Source organism: Perna viridis, chromosome 2 (genome assembly GCF_037379345.1).
Source record: "Perna viridis isolate PV_CMFRI_1.1 ecotype Kerala chromosome 2, ASM3737934v1, whole genome shotgun sequence".
In the NCBI taxonomy this organism is placed as follows: Eukaryota; Metazoa; Mollusca; class Bivalvia; order Mytilida; family Mytilidae; genus Perna; species Perna viridis.
Genome location: NC_142446.1, coordinates 64,689,113 through 64,711,551, shown reverse-complemented (window position 1 = coordinate 64,711,551; position 22,439 = coordinate 64,689,113). Strand labels below are relative to the sequence as shown.

The window sequence follows — 22,439 nt, the reverse complement described above, 5'->3', positions numbered from 1 at the left end:
TACTTCTTTCGACTCTTCTGACCAACTGACTCACATTGTATGGGAAAGTTCATGTTGTTAGTCTTTTGGTTCTTCATGTTTATGTGTGTAATTTTTTGGTTTTCGTAGCTTCGTTTATAAAGTAGCAATCCAGATAAGAATCATGAAAATAATTATTTATGGTTGGAAAGCCCACATTCAGAAATTTCTTAACATTTTATAAACAAAATATTCTCTACTGGGGCTTTATCTGTTTGTATAACTATATTCAAGGCAGACAAGAAGTTGTTTTACTTCTTTGTACATAAACAATCGGCAACTACTGTTTTGTTTTTTTGTTTTTTTTTTACAGTACTGGATTAATAATTGATATAAAATTACACTGGTACAATCTGATTTTAAGAGTGAAAGCTCTTACATTGAATAAATCTAAGCACAAAGAGTTCTCATATTTTGTCAATAATGAGCACCACAATTTAAATAAAATTGATCATATTAACCATAAATAAGAATAATGTTATCTGCCATATTTGTTAGCGTCCTACCAAGATAATTGATATCAATACTCGTCAATTGTTTGAAAATCAAATTTCTCTCTACTTTAGTCTAATCAAACTAGTTTTATAGTTTAATTTAATGTTTCTAATATTTCAAGGAAAACCATACCATTTTAAAGCAGTGTTAATCTAAAAACAAAACAGTAGTAACATGATACCATCAGTTTTGATTTTGTCAATAGATATTATATGAAATACTGGGTTTTATTTTCTTTGGTGTCTTTAGTTTCAACATTATATGTGTTAATAACTGTTGAATTATTTACTATTAAATGTTTTAGGAAACTTGATACATGTTTTACATTAAAATTTACATGATTTAACTTTATTAAGCGATGTCTCACTTTTAATTAATATAAAAAAAATGATTGCTCTGTTTGATCTCCTATTCTCAACGAATTCATTTTTGAATACATTTATCCTAATTCTAAAGGAAATTGAAATAAATTCAGTTAGATGGAAACTACTCAATTTCTTCTTTTTTTTCAAAAGTGTAAGATTTTAATGTAAACCGTTAACTTTTGTTAGGACTAAAGTATATTTTTGAGGTAACATTCTAATTTTCTATATTGAGACGGTGAATAGAGAATCAAGGTTTTGTCAATTGTTTGTCTACCCCGAACTTGACATTTTATGAGCAACTCGGTGGGTGTTTCTAGAAAAAAACAGAAGACGCTTACCCTACCTGATTCACGCTCCCAATTTTACGTACCTAGAATCGGCGTTATACTTTTTATAGCATGACTTTGGTCAGATGGTGTATGTATGTTCGCCAAGTTTCCACCAACTGAATTACAGTAAGTCTTAATTATAATACAAAATTAAATGCGATGCATTTAATGAAATACTTTTTTTTTTCAATATGACTCTATTAGTGATAACATTAAAATGTATGATAATGGTTTTCAAGTCATACGATGAAATTTCTAATATGTTTCTAGTCAGTTCTGAAACATTATAGCACTTTTACATTTATCTATTTATTTTGTTTAAATTACTGTCCTCCCGATGTTAGCCCCTGTTCTCCAGGTACAAGTTCCCCGTTTAAACTAAAATGTAAGGGATTAACCAACAGATGTTTGTCAACTTAATACAAGTAAGTAATTTTTGAATTATTAGTAATGGAAACTTCTTTTCTTGAAATACGGTTACACATATTTGACAGTTTTAAAGCATAAACATTTTAGGGTAAAATGCAAATGTGGATTAAGTAATTATAATTCAGATAACTAAATTTAATGATTCAACCATTAAATTCGTTTATTGCATTAATACAATTTGATATCGTTTATATGTTACCATTTAGTTGAAATTTTTAAATACCTAAGCGATATTCAAAATAATTTTAAACGGTATAAGCGATTGCGCGCTTTTAAACCCGTGCAAAGGTATATACTTTTCCCGCTTTCAAAGGAATTGTATTTATAAAGGAATGCTGTTAGTTCATCATTCACAGTTTGATATTGGAAGGAATACAATAGAATTCCCTCCTACCCAAAACCCCCTTATTTCGACACTTTTTTCTGCTGTTTGGTTTCTTTTTTTAGATAGAACAGTATCATCAATAACCATGTTTTGTATAAAAGATGTTTTATCAAATTTATCTTGTGTAAATTTTGTTCGTGTAGTCGTTTTCACAGCATTACACGAAGTAACAACTCTTTCCATGGTGTAAACGAAATTATTTTGGTAATTCAACACACTTAAGATAAATCCTACTATTTTGGTATCAATTAACATTTTAGAAACTGATAAATAAAGACATTTTGACGATAAAATGAGTAAAAAGATTTCTTTAAAACAATATGGACAGCCCATTGAAGATCATAATCAATAGTCAATTGTTCTGGATTGCAATTATGTTTTAAAGTAAAAGAGAATATTTAGTGTTGCTTTGAGACTTTCATCAGTAAACAGTTGTCGACATGTGCAAAATCTATAAAGGAGGCTTGTTCAAATTCAAGACAAAGGAAAGATAGAAATTTTTAGAGTTGGAGTCATACACGACGTCATCACTGGGAGAAATGTACTTGCACGTACTGCAATGGTTTTTATGAATACCCATTGGAAGTTAACTTGATGGATTCAACACTTCAATTCATTAATGTTTTAATTGTAGGAGTTAATTTTTGGATATGTTCAGTACAAGTACTTCTAGTAGGTGTCTCTTTACCTGTTTTACCGTTACGACGGACATTTGTCGGTCCGTGGGATATCAGTGACTCATGTTGATAATAAATAGTGTTGTAATATTTCAAAGCGCCGTACCTATGTACTCTTTGTAACGTCACGTAATTATTATATGCATTATTACTGAGTGTACATAGTACATACACTCATTTAGAAAATTACAAAGATGTCTTTGTTATTCATGTTTTACGAAGATTTACACAATTACCATATCCCCGACAACCATATTTAACCTTTTTTTGTCTTAGCAAAACTTCCCCTCATCCTTCCAAAAAAGTGTCGAAGATAATCTTGAATATTCAAACTTTCTTACTAAAACCAATTTAATGCTATTTGGTAATTATTATCATGCTTTTCGCATCATTCATATGAGTACATGTAAGGTTATTTATCATTGTTGTAACCTGCAACCCCCTCCCTCTGTGCGTTTTTTCTTGTTTGTTTTAATATTGTGATGGTTTTTATTAATTTTCCATTATTTTTGTTTGTTCGTATTATTATTATTTTTTTGTAATCTAACGTACCGCGTTTTTTCTCTCGCTGAACACATTGATTTTATGCATTTTCCCTCGTACTTTGATACATAATTAAGGATATGCCTGTAGTTTTAATTGGTGGTTATTTGTTTGTTTGTTTCTTTCTTTCTTTCTTATATTGTTTTAGTTTTGGTATCATCTGAATTCATTTTTTTTTTTGTATAAATATTGTGATTCTCTAACACTATTCCTACTTGTCAATTAAAATCGAAATTTTTCCTAAATTGCAGTTTTGTGGAAGTTCGTTTTTGCGCCAACGGATGACGCAGCTAATGACGTAGTTATGATATGACGTAAATATTATATAGAAATACTGTGTAATGATATAACTGAATATAGTTCATTCAAATTCATAAATTCTACGGATAGAAAATTTATTCTAGAATAAGCTGCTTTGTTTGTACTTTCACCAATCAGATGATCGTTCCGGCCTTATACTGGATACCAAGACTTCACAAAACGCCGATCAAAGTACGTTTTATTTCATCTGCGAGGAAATCTACTATTTATGTTTCAAAATTTTTAGCTATATTTTAATCACTATTAAAAGTTCTGTTATTAATAATTGCAGTAAAGAGTATGAAAAAAGGATGAAAATTAATTTTAGAGTGTCAAAAAGCCATTGCTGAATCTCTGCGTAATAGTCTTTCTAAAGGTCCCAAGTACCGTGAACCGCGCTCTATAAATTGGAATTATAACTTGAAAAATCTTGTGGATCACGTGGATGACTACGCAAAAAAATGGATAAAACAAGACTAAGAAGATACTTATTCACTGTCTGAGTGGTTAAAGGCTGTGAGGTCTTAAATTTTGAAACGAATGAAAGTTTAAAGCAGGTCAATGAGTGCCAATGCTACATCAGTTTTCAAAGACCCCGATGTAGCAAAAACCTTTTCAACTATACATGTCAAATATGTTGTCGTACCAGCAAACTTGTTTTGTCTGTAAAAAGTTTTACAACCGATGTCTATTATCAGAGGTAGACGTAGAAAATTGTAACAGTAATAAGACCTATACTGCTGCCGCACTATCCAAAGAAGAGATTGAGGAAAACCACAAATATATCCTATCTTCTTTTGGTCTCTCTACCAAAGACGATGAGTGTGATTTACCGTCTATGTACTGGATTACTAAACTCCACAGGAATCCATACAAACAAAGTTACATAGCTGGATCTCTGCAAAATGTACCACCAAACCTTTTTCAAAACTTTTAACTTCTATACTCACAGCTGTCAAAGAGGGTCTGTAGTCCTACCACAACACGTCTTACTCCTGTAGTGGTATTAATTCAATGTGGATCCTAAAAAATTCGAAAGATCTTTTGGAGACCATCAGCTTAAGACTATTATCAAAATATAATAGCATTAGAACCTATTATTTTAACACTATACTTCTATTCCCCATACTCAGTTAAAATCCCGACTTAAAACATTATACATCGTTGTTTTTCCACAAAAAAATTGTACACCTAGATGCAAATATATAGTTTTTAGTAGAACTTCCTCATAAGAAATAATTCCGAATCATCTTCCAAATATACAAAAGGAGATAATTTCAAAATTAGGGACATTTTTACCATTGACAACATATTTGTCCAGTGTGGTGGACTCGTTTTTCAACAAGCGGTCGGCATTCCAATAGGAACAAATTGTGCACCTCTACTTGCTAACCTATTCCTTCACTCGTATGATCTGATCCGAAAGAATATAGATGAGGTATTATCTTCAAACAATCCTAATTTCGGGGATTCGATACATTGCATCTACCCCAAAGAACTTGAGATAAACGATACGAAGGACACTACACACTGCGAAGTCAGCCTCATATCTTGACCTACACTTACAAAATCGGTGGTAAGGGTAAACTATTGACCAAATTTTATGACAAACGTGATGCCTTTTCATTTCGAATTGTCAACCAACTTTCCTTTCATCTGTGGCAACATCCCTTCAGCAACTGTGTATGGAGTGGTCATATCACAACTATTACGTTAAGTCGGAGTTTGCCGAAACTACGCGGAGTATTTGTATCGCGTTAGACTTCTAACAAGCAGGCTTCTGGAACAGGGTAATGTTACTACAAGAATGAAGTCACAACTACAGAGCCCCTTGCAGGTCCGGGTGTCAAAAGAATAGGCCTGCAGCAGCGCTAAGCTTGTCGTAAAAGGCGACTAAATAGTGCTCAGAAACCTAGCCGGGGGCTAGGACTTTGCCCACCGAGCAACTGGCATGTGTGCCCCAGGTGGTGGAATGGGGTACCCCTGGCGTGTTACATGCTGGGGTTGTCAGGCTATAATAATGAAAACCTGACCGCGAACCATAGTGGTGCACCGTGTTGAGAAAGAGGCCACGTTCCTCGCACGTTAAAGAACACTGCTGTGGTATTCGATAGGAGTAGGAACCTTTGCACTCCGCCACAGGAGGCTAAATTGCCCGACCCTACCCACCTCTCCCTATTTTCAGTGGCAATCAAAAATTTTCGACCCCATTATCCTTGTGTCCCATCCCATTTTTCATTTCATCATCATTTCATGTTTATTTTATCATCCATTTCATGTTCATCGCCTGAATATAGCTGAAATATTACTGCTCGGGCGTTAAACCCCAACTAACAAACACCACTACAGAAGTTTTATGGTCGTCATCATGAACTCGTGGATCGTTACGGTGTATCCGTCTGCACCATGAAAACTGATTTGCTCAATGTGTCATAGTTTTTCCTTTACTCTTTCGACTACCCCGGCCTTGACTTTTTATGAGCAACTCGGTGGGTGTTTCCAGAAAGCAGAGGACGCTTACCCTACTAGTGCACCTGGTCCATGCTCCCAATTTTTAGTGGAATCTGAGTTGCTCATTTGCTTTTGTTGCTTTGTATGTATAATTTTAGTTACTTTATGTTCTTTGTTGTGTATGTATGTTTTCCGTGTATGGTCTTTGTCCCTGGATTACATTTGTTTGATTACTGCTTGGTATCGTTGATTAGTCTTTCAATTAAACATATTTATACATCTAAATATAGTTACCTTAATCTGACGGATAAAATACGAAAGGTAATGCCGGGTTCAGTTACAAACTGTTGCATTCATATATTGTCAATATCATTTTAATATTACAGAATTTTTGTTTAAAATAATCATACATTTTCTGTGAAACTACATCGATATTCAATGTTAATGATCAACGAGGCGAAGAAAATAGTCTGAATAAGCAGTCACACACACACACACACACACACACACAAATTGAATTCCCTTAAGGGTAACAGAAAAATAATTAAGAAAAAATGGTATTGATATGTTGATCTAAACTCACTTCTTGCGCACTAAACAAAATAACAAATAAATCATTTTCTTTAAAGTAATGAATAAATGTTGAAATGATATGTGAACAAATAAATAAAACTTCAAACTTTAACGTACAAACAGATGTCACCGAACTTAAAATTGACATCATTGAGACTTATTATAGGTATTCTGCACAAGAGTTAATAAGGGTTATGTAGCAGAATAACGCTAACTACAATTCTTTAATGGCATGAATTTCCAACTTATACCATATAGTATCCCCTTTTTCAACATTCCCTATAGTCCTCATACTCATTCCGAAAAGAAAAATCACCAATATAATCCTCATTGAAATTCAAATATTTACATTATCAAATTGAATCTTATATTTCTAAATTGTGGAACAATTTTACTGTTATTTTAAAGTAAAATTTATCATACTTTTCATGTCAATAAATCTTTAGAAAACTAATTAATTACCATCTCCATTCGAAATCCCCATGTACTTTACAATCTTGTCGCACCTATATACTACAAAATCGGAAGTATACCCCAGTACAAGGCATGTATCAAAAAGTAAGATGCAACATCCTATCTGAAAAACACTAATTTGAGATTCTTCTTTATTTCAAAAATAAAATTTGAAAGAACTGTAATCCCAAAATTTAACTACTACCCCCCCCCCCAATCCCATTTAAAAGTTTTTTTTAACACAATGCTTGTAAATTTTTTTAATGATTTTATTTTTTTTTACATAATTTCACATGTTATTAGTTAATTGTGAAAATACATATGTCTGTATTAGTTTGAAAGATAACGGAAAAGAATGCTCTGAGTATGTAATGATATATATCTACTTGTATTGTTGTGTATCAGAGTGATAGATCAAAACACTAACATAGCCTCCAAGGAAATGCTCTTCATGAAATTAGCATTAACTTATCCGGTACACTTAAGACATAAATCACAAAAACTCCATTTTATCATTGTTTTGCCACGGCCTGGCCATTTTATCCCGAATGATAGCGAGGGTTAAATAACGACATACCAACCCCTTGAAAAAGAAACAATGATAAAATGGAATTTCTTTTATCTATTTCGCTTTTACTAGGACTAAGTTTATTCATATTTTTTATAGACAGAGCCTATGTGTTGCACAACATATTGGTTATGTGTTTGTCAATAATTTACCATGGATGTGGCCTAAAAAGCTTGGAAGCTATGTTTTGACATAACATTTTTGCGAAACAATGCTACTTTAATTGCAACATCATGAATCATAATTCAGTTCTAAAACAGAGGGAACATATGCATATATCTACTTCAAGAGTGCAAAATATGTATATTAATATATGATGAATAACCATCTTTTTTTTCAAATTGATTGTTTTAATGAAATCATAAATTATGGAAACTTGAAATAACATATATGTTTCCATTTGGTGTATTACTTGTAAAATTGACATTTATAAAAGAGACCTCCAGTGGAGTCCGAGTTGCTCATTTGCTTTTGTTACTTTGTATGTATGATTTTAGTTACTTAATGTTCTTTGTTTTGTATGTTTGTTTTCCATGTCTGGTCTTTGTCCCTGGATTACATTCTTTTGATTACCGCTATAACATTGGTTCCCTTGCTTACTCATCCAATGATAAACTGACAAAATAAAGGTTTGCTTGCTTCAAGGTTTATCAATAATGTATCATTAATTAAGAAAGGTTTCTTTAAAATGGTTTATTAACTTTTTTTAAGTCTCAGATATACTATTCCAAACACTAAGGTTTTTTTTTAAAGAACCGCTACGGTTCAGCTCGTGAATAGCACAAACGTTTATTTTTTTTATTTATTCCATCTGAGAAGCTTTTCAAGAACAGTTTACAAGGTTATAATAATCATTTCAGTCCTGCTAAAATTGTAAAAACAGTAAAAATTGTCCTGTAACTGTTAGAAATATTTTTTTCTTAACATTTAAAATACTTCTATAGCTTGATGTCAGTAAAAATGAGACTTTTGCTGAATTAAGTTTATATGCGGCTCCTTGAAAATTCACATTTCCATTTCCCATCTCAAGCGAGCACTGTTCCCAGTCTAACATTATCTGAAGCTATTCTCGTGTAAGCGAGTAATCAGGGGAACCACAGTTCTAGCAGACAGCAAAAGAGTGTAGTCCAGGGACAAAGACCACACGTGGAAAACAGATATATACAACAAATAACCAAAATATAATACATACAAAGTAAAAAAGTAAATTAGCAACGTGGATTCCACTAAAAATGGGAGCACCGGTAGGGTAAGTGTCCTTTGATTTTCCGGAAACACCCGGCGAGCTGTTCATAGGATGTCAAGTCCGAAGTACACGAAAGAGGAAAGAACACATTGTACAAATCGGTTTTCATTGTACAGATGGATGCACCGTAACAATTCATGAGTTCACTATTCGGTGGAGTTCATTGGTGTCATTTGTAAAATTGCGTTTCATGTGTTTGCTTTTTACAAAAGAAATACAAAACTGCTGCAAGAATCATAAAGATATTCCAATGAAGTAATGTGAGTCATTACAAGACATGATATTACAATGAACACAGATTATATTACTTTATGAAATTTCATGTTCAAAGAAAGACAAATTAAAAGTGATGTTACATATCTTCCTTCTTTGTTAGGGTATTTTGTTTAGTAAGATGTAAACGATTGCCATTGGAAACCATTACATTTCTTCTTGTGACAAGAACAAAGGCGTACCAACCAACAAACAGAACAAATTCTCCAAGTTCCATAATCGTCAGTATACTAGCACCAAGGAAGAGTCCCATTTGTCCTCCAACATTTGCTATAAAACGATGAAAAAGCTTGTTAATCGCAGTGGAACTAAATACATGAAGGGAAATGAAATATATACGTAAATGTTTTTATATTCAATGATTTATGTGCAATTACAGTCGTTAAAGAGAAGGAAAACCTTGTCAATATTTTTTTTAGGAATGGGTGTTACATGTAAGACGATCATCATATTTATTTCACTGATTTTTTTAAACTGCATAAATTTGCTAAAATAAAAGCTAGAATAAATTATTTAAAATATTGTGCTCCATATTTGATTCTGGTAATTGGTATAGCTTATAGTATAATTTATATATTTTTCTGGGGGTAGGGGGGGGGGATAATTGCAAATTAGATAAAAGGGTCATCTGGAAATGAACTTGTTTTTAAACTTACAAAAAACGTCTCCGCACGTAGCATACTTTGGTGTTTGCTCTGTTATTGTTGTTTCTAACTTTTTGTAAAAGATGTGAATATTGATATAATTTGTCCTGAAATAGGTATACATTCTGTATTGTCAAAGGCATAGAAAACTAACACATGAAAACAAAATAGACTTTTTGAATATTGCGTCTTATTTCAAGGTAAACGAGCACACAATCTGTTTATTGAAAGTTATTGAAGATATGTATTCTTCAAAACAATTTCGCCAACCTCATGTGACTCATTCTGTGTTGTAATACATTTTAAAGTCAAGTCACAAAATTAAGCCACGCTTCGAAATTATCACCAATTACTTGTCATCATATATCTTTTTGAGCTCTAAGACTAAGAACATAAATATTAACCAATATAATAATACCATGTATCAACGTTTCAAAATAATAAATACTCGAAAATTCCACTTATTGACATTACATCTGAACTTTTTCAAAAAGGTCAAAATTTATGGCAAAAGAAAAATAACTCTGGTATCTTTTCTTAATCATGGCACTACATGTTTATTCTTACATGCGTACGTTACGTCAATAAATTGAATATCTATCATAAGATTATTAAATTACACTTTATCCTAAATATTTTGAAAACATAATTACTTTACGTAGTCTATAGATCTGTTCAACATTTTAGATAATGTTGAAGCCATATTTTCCGACGGAAACTTTCCAAAAGATACCGATGTGTCGTATGTAATGCTTTGACATTGAGAAGGACAGTCACAGGTCGTATACTCTCTAACGACATTCCCTGAAATTAATGTGATAAAATAAGTTTATGTGATAAAATAAGTTTTGACACTATTATTACACATTCGCAAGGCACCATGGCAATGAACATATTTTTTTCTTAATTTTGATTTTCCAATTTTATCGAAAAATTAGCATGCATACAAACCCAATTTACATAACATGATAAGTCATTTCCATTGGCTAAATATGCATTGATCCCAGAATTAGGAAAGTTAGCTTGTATAGCAATGTTTATGCAGACTAACATTTCATTACTAATTACGTTTTAATACTAATTTTCTTTTTTTCTTAGCCTTATAAGTGTTGGTCTCTGTACGAATCAGCAAGTGGGTATAAAATGGTATAAAAACATGGTTTTAAAAGTTTAATACGACTTTTTGCACCATTCGAATCAAGAATAAAGACAGTATTTTCCATACCACGTTGACAAGTTGAATGAAATGATTATAAACATTTTATGGGCGGATAAAAACTCATTTTTCTTACAATCAATTGAAGATGTTCTGAAAAAATCCAGTGATGCAGAGATCAAATAATGATCTTTTTAAAAAGGGAAAGCATTCTTGATTTACAGTTTCCTGTCATATCAGTGGGGTTCTGATATGCATGTTTCTTATTTGTTATTTCTTGTTTTCTTATTTGGTTGATGCAGGGAATATTTTATATACTCGGCTTGGCACTGCAAAAATACTTGCAATGAGAAAAAATGGACAGATGGACGGACTGACGGACACATAAGAAATGTTAACACCCCCAATAACAAATCACTAACTTGGGGAATCATTCGGACAAAAAAAAAGTCCAACTATCGCCCAGTTCCGTAATATTCCAGAAAAATCAAGATTCTATGACCTTGCACACCATCTTTATGTGTAGAAACATCCTGCAAAAAATATTTTAGATGTAGTTCAAAAAGTACAGAAGGAGATAGCAGGACAAGCCATGTAACCCAATTTCTGATAAAAATGACGAAGTCTAACTATCAGCAATTTCCGTAATAGTTCATAAATATCAGAATCTTTTGACCCTGCACCTGCACACGTTCGTTTTGTGTAAAGATACCCTGTAAAATATTTTAGATATAGTTCAAAAATTGTACGAGGAGATAGCCGGACAAGCATGATCCATATATCTCCGAGGAAAATGACTGTGTCACTATCACAAATTTCCGTAATATTTCTCGAAAATCAATATTCTTTGGTCCTGCATACCTTCATCATGTGTAGAAATATTCTGTAAAATATTTTAGATGTAGTTCAAAAACTGTACGAGGAAATAGCAGGACAACCCATGATCATGTGTAATCCGGACGTAAAGACAGACGGGCGGACGGACGGACGAAAGGACGAACAGGGGTAAATTTATATGCCCTGGCTATTTGTCACGGGAGCAAAAAAAAAACGTTATTAATGTACTTACAGAAAGCAGGCATAAAACATGAAATATATCGTTCTTTTGAACAAAAGGTCCCAGATGCTGAAAATGGAAACAAACGGAACATTTATGATGTAGTTAAAATTAAGTTTACCACATAAAAAAGCATGGACAAGTCGAATCTCGACACTTTTAGTATATTAATGAATAACATCAATCACGTGGTACACATTAAATAACCGGCGTAGCATATTTAAGAAATAAATCGGGGAAAAAACTGATGACGTCACAGTCACATTGCAAAATTTGGTCTATGAGGCGATTGAAATTTTTTTTTCTATCTAATCAGTAAGCATGTTATATCTGAAATTAAGGTTTGCATCTCTTACATTTCTAATTATGTTACTGTTTCTCATTTTATTATCATTATTTATTTATTTATTTGTTCCTTTTATTTGTACATGTTTTTATTACAAAGGAAAATTCTTTATATTTTAAAAGATATGATAATTTTTTTCAGCTTAAATTATTAAAGCCGTTCTTCTTAATTATGCAAGTCTTGGCAGAGTTTGATGAGGTCAGTTTTATTTCTAGTTATCATTATATCATCTTGCTTACCACTTTCAAACATAAAGTCGACACATCCACAAATCCTCTTTATTTTCTTTCCGATGCATTTAATAAAACATTTTGTTTGACTATATTCCGATGACATTTCTTTGCAAGGAGTATCACCAAATGCCATATATGGATGTGGCAGCAGTTTGAGCTGTATAAATGACAAAAGTAAGTGATCTATCACAAGTTAAAAGGTTGGAATTAACACCACCACTGAGAAGGCATATTTCGGGACCTAGTAGGGTGTTTGTGCTTCAATTAAGTGTAAGTATTTGTAAGAAGCAGGCATACTGGGCAGTCGGAAATATACATGTTAAAACCTCACCGATCTGATAATAAAATTTAACTTAAGGATGATTTGTTGATCTTTTGTTTCACTGGCTTTGTCCCGATATTTTTTCAATAGAATGTTACAAAATTGGAATTGTTGAGAGATTTATCTGCCCTTGAATTGTTCATTTTCAGTGCATTTCTGAAAGTACAAATAGCTAAAGTACTTTTTTCGAAATGGTGGGATTTTTCATTCCATATTTCACCTTCTGCCTGATTCTTACACAGACTGACATTTAAAAAGTAACCAGAAACTACCCAACCTCTCTATTCCCATCTGTGAAATACATTGTACACCAGCCTTTCATCAATTCACCATGCACTACTGCAAAAACCAAGAATCAATTGAAAAAATTCAGTTGATCTGTACCTATACATGTGGTCAATGCTACATACCCGTTTTAGTGGAGCCCGAAATGTTCATTCACTCACTTTCTATGTTATTTCTCCTTGAATGTAAATTGTACATGCGTTGTTTCAATTTCCGTTTTTATACTCTTATGTCTTTCATTATAAAATGTTGAAATTATGAAAGTTTTTGTTATCAGTTGAAGTACATTTTATGGTACAACAATACTGCTTTTTTTTTTCATTGACTTTGTAAAAACAATACATAAGTCATGAGTGTAACCTGTTTTCTATGTATTTGGACGAATGCTTCTGATGCAGGGGGAACTGCGAAACCATCGTTAACCATCATTGGGACATCGTTCTTATCATGTACGGCAATCTACAATTAAATGGTGATTTCTTAGATTAGAAAATTCCAAACATCTTAAAACATATTTCTGCTCACCACTGACAATTTGATTTAAAGAAAAGTGATGACTTTTATTGAACCCTTAACAAGCGAATTATTTCTACATGACAATACATACATACATTTTTATATTAAAATAGATCAGAAAATAGACAAGTATTTTCCTCCATTCATCGGCCGCATCGATACCGGACGGGCAAGTGATAAAAAATATTTACTCTCCCGCCACATGCCTGGAATAAAGATGTCGTGTGTAATAAAGCAGTTAACATAGTTCCGCATACAGACAGATAAATGTTGTGCACTTTGTCACGTTGCTTTACTTTTGTTGCTCGTGTAGTTCATATTGTTTGTCATAAATAATTAATGATTGTTACTGTTAATTATTTGTTTAACACTGAATAGTTATGCAACAACAAAACTTAATATTAATATATGACGCAACGAATGGATGGCGTCTTTCATGTTGGGATAATATTGCCTATTGTTTGTTTTTGTTTGTTTTTGTTTTTTGTTTCTTGTTTGTTTTTGTTTTCTTATGTTTTTTTCGCCTTTGAATTGATGAGTTTTATTTTAGATTTAACCCACTTGCTGAAACTCTTGGGTTGAAATCTAAAATTTAACTATCTCGAGGTGAGAAACATTGTAATCCCCTCGCGACTGAAGAAGAATATATATGCAACAATCAGACAAAAAAGGGGTAATCTGAAACATGCATGTGAAAATCCCACCGATCTGAAAATGAATTTATATAATGTCACTTAGGGATGATTTATTCATATTAAAAGTCCACTCAACATCACTGGAATTTTTCCCGCAGGATAGTTAAGGCACGTCAAATGTATTTTCTACTACATAAAATAACAAAGTTATCAGCATAAATGAAATCCCACAATGTCATAAGCAATGTTTACTTTTGCTTAATTCACATCGCATCTACCCTAAAAGAACTTGAGATAAATGATACTACAGACACTGTGAAGTCAGCCTCATATCTTGTCCTTCACTTAAAAATTGATGGAAAAGGAAAACTAGTGACCCAACTTTACGACAAACGTGATGACTTTCATTCAAATTGTCAACTTTCCTTCCATCTGTGGCAACATCCCTTCAGCACCTGCGTATGGAATGTTCATATCACAACTCATACGTTACACCAGAGCTTGCCGAAACTACATAGACTTTCTGTATCGCGCTAGAACTCTAACAAATAGGTTTCTGGAATAGGGTTATGTTGCTACAAGATTGAAGTCATCACTAGTGAAGTTTTGTGGTCGTCATCATGAACTCGAGGATAGTTATGGTGTATCAATCTGCACCATGAAAACTGATTTATTCAACGGGTCATAGTAGAACAAAATAATCATGCGCCGACTTTTACAGATTAACCAATTTCACCGCACAACATATTTCTAATATGATTTTCTTGGCTAAGCTGATGATTTATTTCTTTTTCCAGCACAATCCAGGACAAGTACATTTATACAAATTTAGTTGCGATTAACAGGTCGGGCAAAAGCATTTTATAGTTGAGTTGAAAGATGTCCGGAAATGATCACGTGATTCACAAAGGAAAAATCCCAAGAAATCAACAATAGAAACGTCGCGTATTTTAAAACCTGATTAATGAAACAAACCTCATAGAAAACTTTTAATAGCAAGTTCAGACCTTTTAAAACGATTTTATTGTAGAATGCGACTTCAAGCAACTTTTTTTAATTTCACTTAAAACGGCCTTAACCGTCCTGTGCGGAAATTTCTAAATACTGTTAAAAAATGTAATTTTGGCAGACATATATTCCTTGAAATGAAATTATAAATCAATTATGATATGGAAAATATCCTAGTTACGTAATTTTGATGGTTTAAATAGTCTTATTACAATTTAAAAATGGTGGGTTTTCCTACAATGTTTCACATTCAGAATGTTTCGTGTGGAGACTGACACTTAAATATGTACTTATACTATTTTCTATAACGTAAGCAAGATTTTATTTTAATCCTGGCATTTTTTTTGCGCTTGTATAACCTTTCAGGATCAATGCTTTTCAGTTCTAATTGATATTATTCAATTCAAAGTTATTGACCACCCTTGTTTTGTTTTATGATAAACGAGGGGTATGTTTATAAGCATCATTTACATTTATCATGATATATGTTTAAAAAATATTTCGCTATAGACATACATGGAGAGTGGAACAATTGGGTTAATTGTGTATGATTTCTCTTCAGTGATAACATTATACATTTATTCACGTTTCCTTCAAAACAAGGAAGTAGACTTAGGGTAAGGGACACAAATCTTACAAATCATTCGAACGTTTGTATTTTACAGCAATCTTATGTAAGCATCAAAGTAACTTGGTCTTGCTTTAATCTGTTTCAAAAGAAGCTTGATTGGCTATGGCAAAATTGAATATGAAACAAACATATCACTGATTTCAAGACTTATGTCCCTAATCCAAGGTTTTTCTCCTTAATTTTAAATTAGTGTCATTTGTCACAAAGAATATGTGCAAACTGATGGAAGCTCTTGCCATTAAGCACAATAATTGTTTGAAAAACACGTGCTTAAGAAAAACAAGTTTTGAACAAAGTTCAAAATTTGTCAAGCACTATCTTACTTTCCTTACCTTAACACCAGACGAAAGATAGGCAAATGCGTAATAATCTTCACTCAAATTTAGATCAAAATAGAATTGCAAATTATACAGACCACCACTTAGTTGAGTCGATAAAGAATTGTAAAAGTTTCCTCGAAGACAAAGACCTAAATCCGTAACCACTGTTGTAAAGTTCATAGAAAATTGTTTGAGGTCAAATGTATGAAACGGCAACATCGCCATCATATCCTTTGATTCATTAATCAGGTCATCAATGGTACGATTTTGGAAGAACCCCTCGGTTGTGTAAAATGGATCACTCCAATTTATAATTTTCGCAAACTTAGCAAGACTACTTATTCCAAGGTAGTAGTTTTCATTTCGTTCATTTTCTGTCTCGATTCGTTTTCTTGGTGCTAAGTTACATATTGTAATAACCGGAAACTCAAGTTCTTTTGATTGCTTTATTGTCATTGATGTAAATAGGGGATACGAGTAATATGTTGATATTTCTATGGTCACTGTGTAGAGCAAATATCCAGCTGATGAAAGCCACATCATTAACCAAATTGTCCTAAAATAAGAGGAATAAATTATCATACCAACATCTTCAAAATAAACAAATGTCGAATTCTTTACACAAATGTTATCAATTTGTTTCAGATGTGAGGCAAAAATGAAAAAAAATCAATTCCCGGTTGTTAAGTATTTTGTTTCAGATGAAAAGTCCAACAAATGCAATTTACTAGTTTCCGTATTAGATATAGACATAATACACTTGTAAATTCATATCAAGAATTTGTTGTTGGCTTTGATGATTTCGTTAAACTTGATTTGATATGTGTATTTCTGTTTTCATACTTTGGTCTATTTTGGTACGACATTTAAGGGAACCAGGAATTAAACGAAAAATCCAAGAGAATGTTCTCCAAAATAGTAGCTAAACAAGAAAGAAAACGCAGCAAAGATATTAAAATAAAAATCAAACAGACAGAAATTAATATAAAAAGTAACCCGACTTCAAGTTAAACACTGGTAGCATCAACCGGTAGGGTAAAGATTTTTTTAGTTATAAGATAATCGCATTTTGACATTACTCTACGTGTCTCTGCCTATGGCTATGTATCGCCACATGACGCACTAGTACTCCAGCTTGACACAAACGGGTCGTTTCTTGAACGCTATCGAAATTAATCAAGCATGAATGGAATGAAATTCTCACAACTATATTTCTTAACTACAATATGTTTTCAAATGAATTATCGTGTTATGGTTATTTCAAAATAGTTAATAAATACAAAAGCATATCGTTCAATCGATGTTTTGGAAAAGATATGCCCGTGCTTTAACGTTTGGTTGTGGATAAAAACAAACTTCTGAGAAATGTCTTTAATATCGGGGCTTTATTTCGAGCGTTATGTCTTAATATTATACTATTACGAACTTGTGTTGCCATATATTGACATATAAGAAAACTAGAAGTACATGCATTTTTTTCAACATTTTTTCCTGTGTTTTTAATCATTTTTTTTTAAATATTTCCTTGTTTAATTCAGTTAAGAAGCAGTCCATGTAAGAATCATGAAAAAATAAAGATCAACAAAAAGGGTACACTGGTGTTTTTTTTTTTAACTTGTTTATGTCGGTCGGTAATCATTTCCTACAGTGATAAATAATTAAATAGTCCCCAAGCTCTAAAACAGCGTCTGACATTCGAAACCCATTCTAGAAGCTATAGCCAGCCTTCTAAAAAATTACAAGAATCTTGCCAAGTCACGAAAAAGTGAATGATTTGACTCGACGTCGTTCGATTATCAAATGACGTATGATTTGAATAACACCCGAGAATTCAGTAGGGTTAGTAAGAGAAGAAATGAACAACTGTCGCTGTAAGCCTGTGTGGAGTTGCTCGGTCCTAGGAAATATAATTTCTTGTTTATAAAAGAAAAAAAAGAAAAAAAGGTATGGGAAATTATTTTTTCCAAAATTACCCCTATATGAGAAATTTGATTTTTAAACAAATTGAAGAGGTTATCAAGATATAACACATCTGGGGATTTTTTATGCCAGAATCGCCCTTCTTACGATTCTTAACTGGAATCATACTTTTTTCTTTTATTTTTCTACATGCAAATGTTAGTGTTGAAGTCTTTGTTGTTTTCCGTTATTCAAAGCTAGAGGCGGTTATAGACTTTGCATGTTTTTTTTTAATTTTGTTAAATGTGTTTTCATCCGCCAAAAAGCTAACTGAAAATATAAGCATAGGGCAAGAGTTTTTAATTATCTCGATCATGTCGAAAAAAAGAAATATCGGAAACATTAATGAACTTTCATGATATGGTACGACTGGATATTGATAACTCCAACGCATGATCAAATTAAAAATATTACTGTTATGTAAAAGTAAATATTTGTGGAAATGTGATTAGGGCATCGGGAGAAAGCTGGTACGGGTTGGTTACACAATTATCAATCAATCCCGTTCGAGTCGTACCTGATGTCTGTGAACAACAATGAATTTAGTTTGACGTTGTTGGGATTGAGGTACGTGAAGTAGCCTGATTTTAGTTGCTACATCTTTCAATCACTTGGAACCTCTCTTTGATTCCGTCAGGATACGCTGTCATAGAACGAATCTAAACTCCCAGAAACTGTTCTGACCCGCAACACATCTTGTCAGGATCTCTCAGGAGTTTAGACAAGCTCTGTCATGATCTGTCATGGGTCGTGACACACTCCTGACAGGAACTTTACTAGGTAGAACTGAGACATTCAGTAGGGGACTTCTTGGCATATTCTGACAGATTCTGACAGTCACATGGTAGAAAATACTTATCTGACTGAAATACCTACAGAATCACTGCTGGCTAAAAAAAGACTTTGATGACCATGCACAGCCAAAATATAAACGAGGCAAACAAATTGTGTCATTCATTAACTCTCATTTGGTTTAGTTAGTCATATTTTGACCATATCAACTCTAAAAATGTCCTTTATAACACAATTTGTCGAACTCGACACAAAAATGCGTTGTCTTAAAACATAAAAACAAACGTTGTAGTAGACATAACAATTTTATCATAGACAGACGTTGCGTTGATTGAAACAATATATGTTTTGTATCAGTCAAAAAAAACAAATGTCAGGTCAGTCAATATGTTGTGTAGTAGCGATATGTACGTGATTCCATCGTACGACAGGAAAATCCTGGCTTTGTTTGAACTTGTTTGTTTTATTCTTTTTTATGTATGGCATGCAGTACCAACAAAACTTATTGCCAGCCGTACCAGGTGCTACGCCCCTGACTTTAAAGCATTTGGACTGAATTTATTTGTCGCTGTCATCAGTATGACACAGAAGACTTCTATTGACAATTTCAAACGTTTTAAATAAACATTTTAGACCTTCATGCAACTTCATAGTGTTCATACTGACTTTTTGAAGAATTTTAGCTGAACTATACGTGTCGCAGTCACCCTCATAATAGTTATACTGAAAAAAAATATCACTTTAGTCAATTATTTTAGTCCCTCATGGATTTTAAAAGAGCTCGCACTCATACATTTTTCAGGAATATGACATTTATAAAGAATTTGTACTGAAATAGATGTGCCACGGTCAACAACACGATTGATTGCTACATTGGACAATTTTGTTTTTTAGTCAATAACCATTATTGAAATAATAAGTGCTTCCACTCAATTATTTTGCAAGAAGTTGACTTTTTTAAAGAAATTTGACTCAAATGTATTTGTGGCAGCCACCCACATGATAGTTATATGAAAATATTTAGCATTTTAGTCATTATTTTAGACCCTTTTGGAATTTAAAAGTGCTGGCACTTATACATTTTGCAAGAATATGACATTTTGAAGAATTCAGACAAAAATCTATGTGTCGCAGTCACTCACATTATAGTTTTCTTGAGAAAATAAACAATTTTGTCATCAATTTTACATCCTTATGGGAATTTAATGTGACCAAACTTCAACATTTTGCAAATATATGTTTTGATTGCAATCGTGTGTCACAGTTACCAGTTTGATATTTATACTTACATTTGTTTAGAAATTTCACTGAAATACAGGTGTCACAGGCACTAAATATAAAACTAAAGTTTACAATTGCTAATTTTCGACATTGATTTAAGACCATGTAGGTAAATTGGAAGTGCTCACAATCATATTTTATTTTTTTTAAAAATTCAAGGAGTTTGGCCGAAATATATTGGTAGCATTCACCCATTTAATGCTAAAATTGTCAATTTCAACATTCGGTAAAATGATTTGAGAGCTGAATGTTTTTAAATGTATATTTACTCAGAAATTACTTTGTCAATCTTGAACTTTGTGAGAATTACCAAACATTTGAAAGTTATCGGTTACCGTTTGTACAGTTAGAACAGCATCATAGACCTTTATATATATCACTAAATTAGTATAATTAAATTGCAGGTCTATGATAGAATGAGAAAAATAAACAATGATATTTTGAAACGATGAGTGTCGAGGGCGTGAGCGACGAATGTTGGAAAATGAACCACAATTGAGTCATTGTATGATGGTGATCAAGATGAGCTCTATATAATTGGAAATTAAATGTTAATTTTAAAATAAAGATTTTTTTTTAATCAGATTTGCAAAATATGTCCTGAGCCAGGACAACCTATCTCATACCCTGTCAATGTCTGTCAGGTTTTCTGTCAAAGAACAGTTTTCCTGATGGATTCTGACAGAATTAAAGAACGGTTAGAAGTAATCGCAACTGTAAATCTAGAAGTTTAAATTGCTATTTTTATTGAACAAGAACCGGGTTCCTTCTGTCTAAGTGACGATACGTCGAAAATGCCCAAACGTGGTTTTATTATGACGATACATTGCATAGATATATCTCATTTTTAATAAGGTACTCACGTTCTAGATAGAGGCCTGTTTTTTCCTCCAAAATTTAATTTATTGACTGCGTGAAAACCTGTTGATTCTGTGAAGTCTTCCCATATACCATTGAATGTCAACTTAACTTCATTTCCTGATGCAATTGCCATTTTCCTAAGATAACCAAACAAAATTGTCCGGAACCCAAAATCAAAAATGCATAATAACTAGCCTTATACAAGAACCGTGCCCGTTAAACCTATATGGCAACCACATCATGCAAGTATCGATCACAATATTTGTTTTAAATAGATTAAAGATGTGCTAAACAGCAAACGTATAGAAATGGAAATAGTCAACGAATGATTAAATGCAAGTTTTTGAAAGGATCAGGCAAAAATTGGAAAAATCCGATCCATGCATTTCAAACCACTTGACGAAATCGAAGATTTCACCTATCTAGGAAGTACATTAAGTAAAAACAATGCAACAAAGAATATTGCCAACAGATTTCTAAAGGCAAATGTCACATTTCAACATCTAAATAGAATATAGAAGAACAACGACGACAGCCTGAGAACAAAAATCAAATTATACAACAGCAATGTCATATCAGTCTTTCTGTATGGGTCTGAATGCTGGCGAATAACTCAGAAAGACAGCCAGAGACTGTAAGGTTTCTACAACAAATGTCTCAGAAAGATCTCCACAATATATTGGCCAAAAAAGATCACCGATGAAAAGACTGGTCAAACTGACATCATGATCGAGATAAAATATAGACGATTAAGGTGGTTTGGCCATGTCAACAGATGAGGGGCAGACAATATCATCAGAGCAGCTGCTAAATGGATACCATCAGGTGGCATACGAAGCAGATGACGACCAAGAAAAACATTGAGGTGAACTATGACATCAGATTTCAAAGACATGGGAAAGACCTGGGATGAAATTGAGAGCATTGCCAAAAACTGAGAAAATAGGAGGTACCTGATTACGGCCTTATGCGCCACCAGGTCCGAAGAGGATACTAAGAAAATAAAAACGCATTTCAAAGCCTCATTGTTTAAACTGCACTGAAGGATGTTTTCTCTATTTGAAAAAGAAATCACATTGGATTTGCTCAGGAATTGTTTAATAGAATGTTAGAAAAATAAGGTTGTTAACATGGTTATCTGCCCTTGTGAATTTTTAATGCATTTCCGTGATGTTAAAGCTCATTTTATTATAGTAATTAATATTGGAAATGCCTGATTCTTACAGCATGTACAGATACTGACAATTCATAGTTCACAATAGAACACAGCAAATAATATTAATCCCGC

The 22,439-nt window shown here is 32.7% G+C and overlaps 1 protein-coding gene across 1 annotated transcript; it reads right to left on the bottom strand.

Moving 5' to 3' along the window:
• Positions 1–8,159: 8,159 nt before the first annotated feature.
• Positions 8,160–21,347, bottom strand: LOC148626479 (bile acid-sensitive ion channel-like). The gene is made up of 8 exons (XM_088570517.1): positions 21,154–21,347; positions 16,271–16,814; positions 13,509–13,607; positions 12,548–12,698; positions 11,975–12,031; positions 10,403–10,553; positions 9,762–9,856; positions 8,160–9,375 (listed from the first exon to the last, which is right to left on the bottom strand). Exons 1-8 carry the CDS (start codon positions 21,282–21,284, stop codon positions 9,185–9,187), a joined length of 1,419 nt encoding a protein of 472 aa, XP_088426643.1. The 5' UTR covers positions 21,285–21,347; the 3' UTR covers positions 8,160–9,184.
• Positions 21,348–22,439: the final 1,092 nt, after the last annotated feature.